Source organism: Ziziphus jujuba, chromosome 10, assembly GCF_031755915.1.
Source record: "Ziziphus jujuba cultivar Dongzao chromosome 10, ASM3175591v1".
Lineage (NCBI taxonomy): Eukaryota > Viridiplantae > Streptophyta > Magnoliopsida > Rosales > Rhamnaceae > Ziziphus > Ziziphus jujuba.
The window spans coordinates 9,857,476-9,870,680 of NC_083388.1; the positions used below are offsets into that span (position 1 = coordinate 9,857,476).

At 30.9% G+C, this 13,205-nt stretch overlaps 2 protein-coding genes and 1 long non-coding RNA gene across 3 annotated transcripts in view; all 3 read right to left on the minus strand.

Moving 5' to 3' along the window:
- The window catches only part of LOC132799638 (uncharacterized), a 253,368-nt gene that overhangs the window by 66,459 nt on the left and 173,704 nt on the right, over positions 1 to 13,205 (minus strand). The gene's annotated exons all lie outside the window — the stretch shown is intronic.
- LOC125418114 (pentatricopeptide repeat-containing protein At4g16390, chloroplastic-like) lies at positions 841 to 4,773 on the minus strand. The gene is made up of 6 exons (XM_060811872.1): positions 4,383 to 4,773; positions 4,222 to 4,234; positions 2,426 to 2,515; positions 2,061 to 2,151; positions 1,056 to 1,939; positions 841 to 951 (listed from the first exon to the last, which is right to left on the minus strand). The coding sequence occupies exons 1-6, from the start codon at positions 4,771 to 4,773 to the stop codon at positions 906 to 908; spliced, it is 1,515 nt and encodes a 504-aa protein (XP_060667855.1). The 3' UTR covers positions 841 to 905.
- On the minus strand, positions 4,279 to 7,243 carry LOC107411125 (cytochrome P450 714C2-like). The gene is made up of 5 exons (XM_048467854.2): positions 6,818 to 7,243; positions 5,796 to 6,022; positions 5,364 to 5,614; positions 4,901 to 5,263; positions 4,279 to 4,779 (listed from the first exon to the last, which is right to left on the minus strand). The coding sequence occupies exons 1-4, from the start codon at positions 7,110 to 7,112 to the stop codon at positions 4,906 to 4,908; spliced, it is 1,131 nt and encodes a 376-aa protein (XP_048323811.2). The 5' UTR covers positions 7,113 to 7,243; the 3' UTR covers positions 4,279 to 4,779; positions 4,901 to 4,905.

Consider the following 13,205-nt stretch of genomic DNA (forward strand, 5'->3'; position numbering starts at 1 on the left):
AATTATACGTATATGTATATAGATTTCACATGTAGCAATTCAAATAACAAGTACTACATAAATATAAATATATTGGATTTTACAAGGATAATTTACTTATAAAACAAATAAGTAAATACACTTGTTGATAGCAATCCAAATATATTATATTTAATTAAAATTGTAAATATCATATTTAATTAAAAAAAATATGTCTTGATGACACCTAATTGACACAAAATTGTAGGCCAATATCACACCTGGATTTTTAAGCAGCTGATTACACCTAAAGCCACATGATTTGTAGTCAGGCTCAATTAATCTCTCTCTAAACTGAGTCTAAGATTGGTAGGTAACTCATCTGATTGTGCTGTTTTCTCATTATGGACGGAATAAGTTCTGCGAGGACCATTTTCATAAGCAACAAAGAAACAGAACTTTGATTGGTGGAATAGCTAGTTCCCATAAACACATTTTAGAAAAGAATACCAATTTGACCAAAAATCAAGCTGCAGACTAATCCGAAGAAAGGTAAATGCAATTCCTTTCCTAATCAACCATTCACTCATCATAATATGTGCAGTAAGTTTAAATGAATACAAAGCCAGCAAGACATAGTATGGTAACAGAGAAAATCTTTACAACTCCTTAAGAAAAGGATTGAGACTAGAGAGTAGCATGTAACTGCAACCTCTATACAATGCCATTTTATTTAAAATTGCTTTTTTTCTGTACTCTTTTAACCATTCCATACTACCATCTTCAATGACGGAACACCTGCCTACTCTCCTATTTACCTCTGTGTGATCAGAGAGTAAGAAAGAATGTTGTATTAAACTACAACAAAAAAAAAAGGCATTGAAAAAGAAGGTTTCTATTAACATTTTCCTTGTCTTTAGTAGCTAACTCAGATGCCACAGCAGCAGTCATAAGAGAGTCAAATTTCTTAGACTTCCCCAGCACAATCTCAATCTGAAAGAAAAAGAGAAAGATTTCAGCAACCAAATAAAATATACCATAGGAATTTTATAAAAAAATTGTTCATAAATTAGAACTCCCAACTATGGACAACTAACCTTGGCATCCAATTTGGGGAAAATCCATTCTCAGTCATCTCTTTGTAAATCTTCTTGGCCTGCCAAGGCCTCTTAGCTCTTCCCATAGCATCCAATAAGGTGTTATAAATAACCAAATTTGTCTTGGCCCCTATAGCCTTCATCTCCTCATAGACATTCAAACACCCATCGAAATTCCCTGACTGCCCATGAATTTTAATCAAAGTAGAGAATGTCACCGGATCAATGCGCCATTTCTCTGTTCTAGCACGATCATACAAGCTGAAAGCCATATCAACATTACCAGCACGACCATAAGCATCAATCATTGCCGAGTAGGTAACATCATCTGGATCACATCCAAAAGTGGGCATTTTCTCAAACCACTCAACGGCCTTATCAGGGAAAGATGACATCCTAGCATAGCTAATCATAGTTGAAAAGGTAGCATTATCAGGTTTAACACCTCTCTCAAGCATTTCATCAAACAGCTTCTCTGCTCTATCCAAGTCCTTACATTTCCTAAACACCTTCAACATTACGTTGTAAAGAATTACTTCCCTCTTAGGTTTCAATTTACTTTGAAAGAACTTGAGAGCAAGCAATGCATTTTTAGGATTAACCATATTATTGAGAACAACCACAGCATCTTGTTCTACTATTCTATCACCTAAATCCTCCAAAACATTCGCAACATCATCTTCAGTGGAATTACAAGAATTCAAAGCTTCAGCTAACCTCACTAGTTTGGTATACCTGGCATCGTAAGATTTCCGTCGAAGCTGTGAAGCTTTGGGGCTACTGGGATTGACCCAGATGTAGCTTTTTGATGAAGAACCACGTTTTCCATCTGGGGTTGGAGAATCTGCAACTTCTGGATTCTGAGTCTCTTGCACAACGGGGTCCTGTAATTTCCGAGAAATTAAAAAAATAGAAAGGAATGCATTGTGCCTTCCAAATTTGTTGGGAACCAAATGGAAAAAAAACAATAATAAAAAAATATATATGTGGAGAGAAAGGACTTACGGGGCAATGAAAGGCATGGATTCCATAAGTGAGGGAGGAAGGTGATGAAGAATCGAAGGACTCGCCAGGAAATCTCAAGGATTTGAAGGACCTGTTTGCAAATCCAACAAGTCTGGAGAGGTTGTTCGGTGAGCACATATTATATACGAGCATCAAGGGTAAAAAAAAACAAAAAAGAAAAAAGAAAAGAGAAACTGGTTCCATTTTAATGGAAAATTATACGACGCCCTAATTTTTGCAAATCAAAGATAAAGAAAACACATTAAAAACGAAGAAGAAGATTAAGAAGATGAAGGAGAAGAAGAAGAAGAAGGAGGAGGAGAAGAAGGAAAACGAACAGACTGAAGAAGAAAAACAGTACTCACCGAGGTTTCAACTCGGAGCGATGCGAACGGTCGGGCGAGAATGGTCTGCGAAAGACACCAGCAAGAGACACCGACGAGAGAAACCACAACCTTCAGTGAGCTTCGGATAAAAAGCTGACCCAGGGGGAAGACGGGTCAGTTTAATCCTCCTCGAAGGGGATTATTTCACTGTAGCGGTTAAATTATCCGCTTCGCCATTTGTTGCTACCAAACATCTGATTGGGATACAATCTTGTACTATCCGATGAAACAAACAGGCCCCCAAGGACCATTTTTCTACCCTCATCAAGGCCTTAATTTCAAAGCCTCTTCTTCCAATCACTGCTGCTAAACTCGAAGTTATTCTAGTCACTGTTGTTGCAGTCTCTTAGTTACCCAAAAAGAGGCTTGGGTTAATTTTTTGGTTTATTTTGTTTTCATTTGGCATCTGAGAAAATAAAGGGAAGAAAGTCGTAGGGGTTTTGGATACTGGGTTGTGTTCTAAATTTTTTTGTTTTAGATGGTAAAGCAATTTTGATGAGAAATGTAATTTTTACACACTATTATGCATTATGGTGAGTGATCCATTTATTAATGTATTTGACACACCTTCTTGACCTGATTTGTATTATGTGGCAGCATCACTTTGTTCTTACTTTTGCAAATCAACAAATTCTTTCTTTTTATTTGGTAGATTTGAGTTTGAGGTACCTCGGTCAGTACAGGACAAAATATCGTATCTGCATATAAACAAGGGATCAAGACTTCAAATTAGGGTTGCAATTACCAAAAAAGACTTCAAATTAGGGAAATGTTAATTAAAAAAATATATATCTTCTCACATGGTAACCTTTTAAAACAATGCCTGCCCAGTGAATTTAAAGTTACTTCATATTGCTTTTTTTCGTTTTTCTTTTTTTGCCTCAATTTGACAATCAATTATATGGGTATTGAAATGTTCTAATTTGTATAGCAGGACAATGAATCAGCATTTAAATAACATGGAAGAGTTGAAATAGTTTTTGAGATTGGAAAATGGGAGTTTGAGTTTCATCTTCCCTGTGATTCTATCTCGAAAAGATGGGGTTCCAAACGCATTGCAAAGTTTTCAATAAATGATATTTATTTTTTCAGCGTTGTTTGGTTCGTGCCAATTTGGTGGAAATCTCATACCTTTCAGAAAAGTAAAATCTGTAAGTGTTTGAATGGTTTTTTGCAGGAAGAAAAGGGGGGGTCAATGAGGAATCATTTTTCCAATAATATGATTAATCTTACCCTTACTTCTAATGCATAAGTTTTTAATCAGATTAATTTAAATCTTATCTCTTTTCTTAAACATCAAATACTGCGAAAGAAAATTGACTCCTTATAAACTCATTTATTAAAAACTAATTCATAAAAAGCGGTTAATTTAATTCAAAACTTTACAATTATGAAACATTATGTGATTCAATAGTTATAAAGCTTCTAATTATATTTTATCAGGGAAAGAATAACAAAAATCAATTCACACTTTTTTTTTTTTTCCTAGAAAAAGAAAGTCATACATTTTTTTAATTATTGGTGCTGAGTTATTAAAAGGAATCCCAGTATGCAGAATAAATTATTAGCATAAACTATGATAAATAAGGGAATGAAAATAAAAAATAAATAAAAAAGTGATAAATAAAACACATGGAAAATAGACAACAAGAAATATGATCCCAAATTGCCCCTAGTAGTCGAATCAACAATTTTAAACAAATAACTTTATTTTATCTTATTTTATTTATTTATTTTGGTAAATACTGATAGCTTTATTTTGATTTTCAGCATACAATATTACAACATCTAGCAATAAACATATAATTTGTCATATTTTTCGTACTAGGAGATCTATACCATGTTCAGGCTTTATTTTGATTTTCAACATACAATATTACAACATCTAGCAATAAACATATAATTTGTCATATTTTTTGTACTAGGAGATCTATACCATGTTCAGGCTGCAAAAGCAAACCATAAACAGGGGAGTGACTATATTTTGGAGAAACAGAGAGAGTGAAATTGGATACAATGAGAGCAAAAAGTATTTTCAGTTCCACCATGGCTAAGCTCTGTCCAGGACATACTCGGCGACCAACACCAAAGGGCAAGTAGGCTTGAGGACACTTGCAAGCCCCGGAAACTCCATTGGCAAACCTTTCAGGATTGAACTTGTAAGCATCAGGTCCCCAAAGTTCAGGATCTCTGTGCAACTCTAGCATCCATATCCATATATTCACACCTTTGGGGACCAACATTTCCCCCACCTTCACATCTTCCAAGGCTTGCCTTGACACAAATATCACTGCCGGGTATAGCCGCAGCACCTCTTGAATAACCATTTCCATCTGCAAAAAACATTTAATTTAATTCGTTAAAAATTATCGATTAGACAAAGTAGTTGTTAAATTATTATTTTTTGCAAAAGCTTAAGCTATTAAAAAATAAATTTTATATGCGTAGATATACCATTTTCATCTTGCTAAGCATATTAGCATCGATGATGTTATGACCGCGGCCACAAACTTGCTGAACCTCAGAGCTAGACGCGCTTGCCACTCGGGATGCAAAGCTAATAGCATCAAACCCCACATTGCTGCAACAGCAGGAACTTCAGATCCTGCCAAGAAGAGATTCTTGCAATTGTCCACTATATATTGATCCTCAGCGGTTGGCCCAAGCTTAGCATTCTTGGCACCTTCCATGATCACTTTTAACATGTTCTCATCCTGATGAGGTCTTCCAATATGTCTGTTCTTTATGTCAATGATTATGGAGTTAATTTCTTTTTCTAGCCTCCACACTTCCATGTTTTTCTTGGTGGGAAGAAATCTGCAGGGTTAAGGTGAATTATTCAGAAATTGGTAGGTCCAAACATTAAAAATTGAGTTTATTATATTATAATGAGTTAAAGGAGGACAAGTTTATAGACTTTGAGAAGGGAATCCCATTGAGTATTGTGGGTGAAGCCATGGTCTTAAGAAGAGCTCCATGCTTGGGGAATATGGTGTTTCCTTGTTCATAGTTGCTTCCAAACAAAATCTTAGAAATTACGGTTGAAGAGAAGCTTCTCACATAATCATGGACAGATAAATCTACAACCCCACCATCTGTTTGATTAATTTTGCTTTCCCATGTTTTAACTAGTGTATTTGCAGATTCCACCATTAGGTTCACCATGTCCTGCATTGTTTAGGTTCCACGTCCAATAGTTTCAATATGAAATTAAAATTTAACTTACACATAAAGACACTTTTTGCAGCTGAGTCCAATAGCAAATTAAGCAAGGTTTTCTCGGATAATAATTCCAATTTGAATCTCATCATCATCAAAATAATAATAAAGTAAGAGTATGGTGACTGACCTTAATTTTGGACATGTAAAGATGGGGAGATACAGTTTTTCTTTGGTGGGCCCAAAGTGCACCGTTTGTGGAAATGAGGCCCTTGCCTAATAAAGGACCTCTGTCTTTCTGAAGATAAGCAGGCTTCCCCAAGTCCAACCATTTGAAGATGCTGAATTCTTTTACTAGTTTAACATCACAAACGTACAATATTTGCATCCCTCCAAGGGCAAACATGAACGTTGCTCCTGTTGTATATTTGATAGTATACATCAAACCATAGTTTTTCTTTTCTTTTCACAAATTGGGAAAGAAAAAAAAAAGCTATATAATTTTTTTTCTTTTGTCTTTGTATTATTTCGAAAGAAAAAAAAAAAAAGGTAATAAAAAACTTGGCATTGAGGAAATAAAAATTTAAACAAACAATTAATGAGAACAATAAACTAAAGCTATAGATTAGTTAAAAGAACGAACAGCTTATAGCAATATATATTCAGATTCATCAATTATACTTAAAGGTTCTTCAATCAGAAAGATACCCATCACTAAAAATATTCCTATATAATAATGATAACTTTATTATTATTTTGATAAATTGAGAACTGGGCAATTTTAGCACCATTTGGACTTTCTAAAAAAATATATAATAATGATAAGTAAGAAATATATGGAGAGAAAAATGAAAGCGAGTACAATACCAATGAAGCGCATTGCGAAATGTGCACAGAACCAATATATATCATTCTCTCACTTTTCAATTTCATAACTTCAGCAAATTGATTTTAAAAATAACATCCAAAAACATTTTACATGTATTTTCTTGATTAAAAAGATACATAATATAGTAAAATATGTTTCACTTTATTAAGTAATTAGGAAGTGATATGTTCATGATAGATATTTATTTCAAATTCAAATATCTCATTTCTAATATTAAAAAAAAATTTAAAAATTAGAAAGTAACATGAAAATTGAGAAATAGTAACACATGACTGAATTAAAAATCCCAGTGAAAAAAAAATAGAATAAATAAATTAATATACCAAATTGCTTAGACCACTGCTTTAAATATGGAAAGAGGGATAAAGAATGGTCAATCAGTAACTTTTCTTTGACATGATCATTGACTGAAGTCCGGGACAATATCTGCCTCATTTCAGGAACATTCCCCAATATAACGGATGGCAATGGACCATTTATACCTTGCTTTCGAAACTTTGATCGTATAATTTTAGCTTTTACTCTGAATGTATAATAAATATACATCGACATCAATAATAAACACCCTATGAAAACCCAAACCATGCCCATACATTTTATGCTACAAGCCTCCTCCATTGCACTTCAATTAAGCTAGACCAGTTCTAGACTTACACCGCCAAAAAAAAAAAAAAGAATTGCGAGACCAGTTCTAGGCTAACTAGTATTAACTATACGAAATACGCCCATCACACATATTTATATATACACACACAAATATATATATATATATATATATTGTATATTTAATTGACGGAGGCATAGGGGATAGATAATTTAGCAAAGTAGTGCGAGAAAAAAAATTAGACACACCTCTTCAATAAAATAAAGGTGAAAAATGTTACGCGCCTCTTTTCTTTCCTACCCCTCCTATCATCATCTGATCTATTTCCCTTACCGATGGCTGAGATTCCTTTTGGTACTTTAGATAGGACATGGCATTTTTTATTTTATTTTATTTTATTTTATTTTTTGTGGCTAAAAAGATTGGAGGTGACTTGTTTTTTTGCTGGTTAAAGATTGGCCATGACTTGATATTTCACTTGCTTGTCTCATTTTCTTTTTTCTATTTTTGGTACGATGCTTGTCTCATTTATATTGATAAAGATCCTCTCCAATAACAACTCACTTTTCATTTATATCGATAGTGATTTGCTTGTCTCTTATTTTTTTTAAGGCTTTTTTTATTCATATAACATTTGCACTTCAGTTTAAAAAAAGGAAAAATTTACTATTTATGATTATGGATGATAATCATCACTTTATTTAATAAATTTTAATAAAAATATTTAATTTTTATTATTTTGTTATTTTAAAATTTGAAAATAAATATTTTAATAATAATTATTTAAATTATTATATAACATATAAGTTATACTATTGATTATTCACTAATAATAATAAATAATATTTTTCAAAAACAATTCTCTTTATTTAAAGATCAAAGATGACTTATTTTTTTACTGGTTAAAGTTTAAACAAAATGATTAATTTTAATGGTTGAACATCTATATTTATATCCACTTATAAAATAAAAGAGAGATTGGACATGACTTGATGTCTCACTATCTCACTTGCTTGTTTTATTGGATAACTATTTGCTTGTCTAATTTATATGGATAAAGACCATCCCTCCATTTCAATGAAATGGATATTTCATATCAATTATTTAGATATAATGACTAGAGTTATTTGATATCATTACTATTAGTTTGGAAATAGTCTCATTAATAATAGTTTGGTATTAATTTTCTTATATAGTTTAGAATTAAAAACAATTTAATAACATATGGTTATCCAAAATTTGATTTCAAATTGATTACTTTTAAATTAAAAATAACCCAAAATATAATCAAAACAATGTATAATATATATTTGCATGATAATTATCTTATAATAATGTTTAAAATTAAATAATAAAATAAATTAAAAGAAAAGGTGAATGTAAAATATAACATATTTATGTATGTTGTTGGAGTAAAGGATCATCAACAAGGACATCCAGGTACGTTGTAGATTATTATTCAAGACTTGGATCATTTGATAATGCCATGTGAATCACTTAAACATGTGAAACATATGGCTAACCCACTAACAAAAGTTTCATAAGGGAACCGGATATCTCACTTGCTTGTCTCATTTTTTTTTTTTTTAAGATAATTATTTGCTTGTCTAATTTATATGGATAAAGCTCCTCCCTCCATTTCAAATTGGAAATAGTCTCATTGCTAATAGTTTGGTATTAATTTTCTTATATAATTTAGAATTAAAAGTAAATTAATAACATATGGCTATCCAAAATTTAATTTCAAATTGATTACTTTTAAAGAAAAAACAAACCCAAAGTATAATAAAAACAATGTATACTATATTTGCATGATAATTATCTTATAATAATGTTTAAAATTAAATAATAAAATAAATTAAAAGCAAAGTTAGATTTAAAATATAAAATATTTATATGTTTTGTTGGAGTAAAGGATCGTCAACAAGGACATTCAAGTATGTTGTAGATTTTTATCCAAGACTTGTATCAGATGATGCCATATGAATTGCTAGAAATATATGAAGTGTATGGCTAACCCAATAACAAAAGTTTCATAAGGGAACCAAATATCTCTCTTGCTTGTCTCATTTTTTTTTTTTTTTTGGGGAAAATTATTTACTTATCGAATTTATATGGATAACGATCCTCCTCCATGTCATTTGAAATGAATATTTCATGTCAATTATTTAGATATAATTATAAGAGTTATGTTATATCATTAATATTAATTTGGAAATAGTCTAATTGCTAATAATTTGGCATTAATTTTCTTATATAATTTAGAATTAAAAATAAATTAACAACGTATGGTTATCCAAAATTTAATTTCAAATTGATTACTTTTAAAGAAAAAACAAACTCAAAAAATAAATTAAATAAGTATATAATATATTTACATGATAATTATCTTATAATAATGTTTAAAATTAAATAATAAAATAAAATAAAAGTAAAATTGGTTGTAAAATATAGCATATTTATATCTGCCGTCAGAGTAAATAATCATCAACAAGGATGTTCTAGTGCATTGTAGATTCTTATTCAAGGCTTGTATCATTTGATGATGTAATGTGAATTGCTGGAAACATGTGAAGTGTATTGCTAACACAATAATGAAAGATTTACAAGGGAACCAAATACCTCAATTGCTTGTCTCATTTTTTATTTTTTTTGGGGTAATTATTTGCTTGCTCCATTTCATTTGGAATGGATATTTCATGTCAATTATTTAGATATAGTAATTAGTGTTATTTTATACCATTACTATTACATTGGAGCCAGTCTCATTGCTAATGACTCTTGTATCATGTGATAATATTCATCGATACGAGTTCATAAACTAGCAGAGCGTTTAAGTTGGATGTATTGTTGAAAAGTTAAGAGATCTGTAAAATTGTATCTGTTTTTTTTTTTTTTTTTTTTTTACCAACTTTACTGGGTAGTGGAATATTTTGAGGGGTCCCTGATGGATGCCTCGTGTCACCAACTGATGAGTGCCACGGCTCATCATAAATAAATAAATATATATATATATATATATATATTTCTCTCTTTTTCTTTTTCCTTCTCTCCCTCTCTTTTTCTCTCTCTTTCCCCCGATTCTCTCTCTCTCTCTCTCTCTCTCTCTCTCTCTCTCTCTCTCTCTCCGTCTCACCGGTTGACTGATCGATTGGCCATGCCCTGGCTGCCAAACAATGACACATGCCGGTCAGCATGGAAGCCTACAATCGGTAGATGCTGGTGGCCAAGTCTCGGGTCGTTTGGCCAGCGAATGCATGGGGATCGATGCTCCAACGTCAGATGCCAACGTCCCTCCATTCGTCAGTTTTTTGGTGGTCTATAGCCAATTTCTCAATCCACTCCCTTTAATTTGAGCCTCTCAAAGCTGATGGTAGCCTCCATTTACCTCAATTCGAACTCGACTATGGCGTACAAAGAGGAAGAATTTGGCAACGGTTTTCGATGGAAAATTCAGCCACCACGAGTGAGGTCAAGCCTAACAAAGGTTAACATCGTGTTCCTTATCCTTTTAACTTTCCATTGGTACCTTATTTATGAATTATGGTGATTTATTTGGAAAATTATCATTTTTGAGTAAAATTGTGTATTTAATATAACATTTGTGTTAAATTGTGTATATATATATATAAATGTTTATGTATTGACGTGTGTATGTATGGTTGCAAATACAAATTTTTGTAAATATATATATATATGTATGGGTATATGTGTGTACACCTCTAGCATGAGTGTAGATGTGTGTATATATATTGTGAATATATGACTATATATATCTACTTGTTAAAAGATTAGTGTTCATATATATATATATATATATATATATGTATATATATGAATGCATATATGCTTGTTAGAAGATTGTATGTATATATATGAATATATATATGAGCATGCAAGTATAATTAAATTTATATATATGTATATATACATATTTGTAAGTATATATATTCATTTGATTAGTTATTATCAAAAGTTGGATTTAAAGGAGTTATTCATTTAACTAATTGTTGTTAATTGAATATTTTAAAAAATTTTCGAAAAAAAAAGGGATGAAGAGCTTATCTTGAATTAAAGATAAAATAATATTTTGTTTATCTATTTGCTTAATTATTTAGTTAATTTATTTATTTATCTATTAATTTAATTAATTTATTTATTTGTTTATTTATTCAATTATGATTGTCTGAATTTGGGTGCACCATTAGCACGTGTGTAACTAAATATTCATTATTTGCATTGGATTTTATGAGACATATTTTTTTTGATTTTATGTTTGTATATATATATAGGTGTAGATGTGTATATATATACGTATATTTATGACTGAATGTGTAAACAATTCTTATGGATTTTTATGGGTATATTTATTATGTCTAACTATGAACATTTGCTAATTTAGATTTAACATGTTACCTATATTATATTATTAAATCATTCTAATATGCTTAAAATGTTGTAGTTGACTTTAGCTATTCTTATGCATTTATTTCAAATAATGATTTATAATGTAAATATATAAATTTTGGTGGTGGATATTTTATGATAGGTATTTCTGATTTGTTTATTTATTAAAACATTTGATTACATTTTAAGAACTGTAATTCTGAAAAGTGGCATTTTTTGTTACTATAACTATATATATATATATATATATTATATTTATGTGACGTCATTAGTTAGTCTATAGATGCACCATACAGTACTAGTGTTCTGTATGTTATAATGATAGATCAGCAGGCAAGTCACATATATAGTAGTCCTTTGTGAGCTGTGGTAAAAGAGGGTTGGCAGATTTACGGTCATAGTATCAACCACTCTCTCCTAGGCCAAAGGATAATAGGTTTAGCCATTTCTATGGGAGTTAGAGGTGAAATAATTGGCAGGTATTTTGCATATTGAGCATCAATCGTCCTCTTTGGCCATAAAATGGCATGTTATTTAGTACCGGAACCATTGGAACTCTGATGGGGCTGTGTGCAAGTTCTCTTCTCCCCCTATCCGTCGAGTGGTGTTTGGAATGCCAAGCATCATTTGACAATATTGGTATATCAAATGGTGCATAAAATATCCTTTTGATGTATATATATATATATATATTGTTATGTTAGTGTGTACTACACTGCACAGGGGCAACAACCTAATTCAGTTAATGAATAGCCTAGTATTGTATTTTTGCTATCTACGAGATTAGCAAGTTGGATGACCACTCCTGACCATATTGGTAGCAATATACTTGTGACAGTTGATATCATGGGATCGTGTATTAACATACTATATGGTACATTAGGTGTATCTTCACTACAATTGTGCAGGTTATGTAATATATTTATCAATTTTAATTCTATTTTATCTATTTATGATTATGATTTTTATTATTATTATTATTTGTATTAATATTTATTATTGATATTATTATTATTATGATTTATTATTATTGTTGTTGTTGTTATTATTATTATTATTATTTGTTATTGTTGATATTATTATCATTATTATTATTGTTGTCAACTGTACGATTATCATTTTTGTACAAATGAATGCGTTAATGGATTTAGAGGTATTATAGCCTTTGGACAAGTATCATAGCTTTCGAGCAATTATGTAGCCTTCAAGCAAATATCATAGTCTTTAGACAGGTGTTATAGCCCTCAGACAATTCTCGTAATCTTTGAGTAGGTATCATAGTCTTTAGGCAAGTATGATAGCCTTTGAGTAGATATTGTAGCTTTTGAGCAGATGCAGTAGCCATTGAGCAAATATGATAGCCTTCAAACAAATATGGTAGCCTTCAAGTAGGTATAGTTGGCTTCAGGCAGGTTATCCTAATTTCTCAAGAAGTTGTAGTATATTTATGATTATTATTATTATTATTATTACTACTACTACTACTATTACTATTTTTGTTTTTATTATTTTTTGCATCTATATTTCTATGCTGTTGTTATTAAAGTGCTGTCCTTTATGAAAAATTTTGTAGTAAGGTGGAAAGAATAAGGTGTTATATTATTTGAGTGTGTTTTCTATACAAGAAATTTTGGGATATGTCCAATCCATAGAGAAGATACATTTTCTATTGGAAGATCTTGTAGGATTTCTCCAGTCAG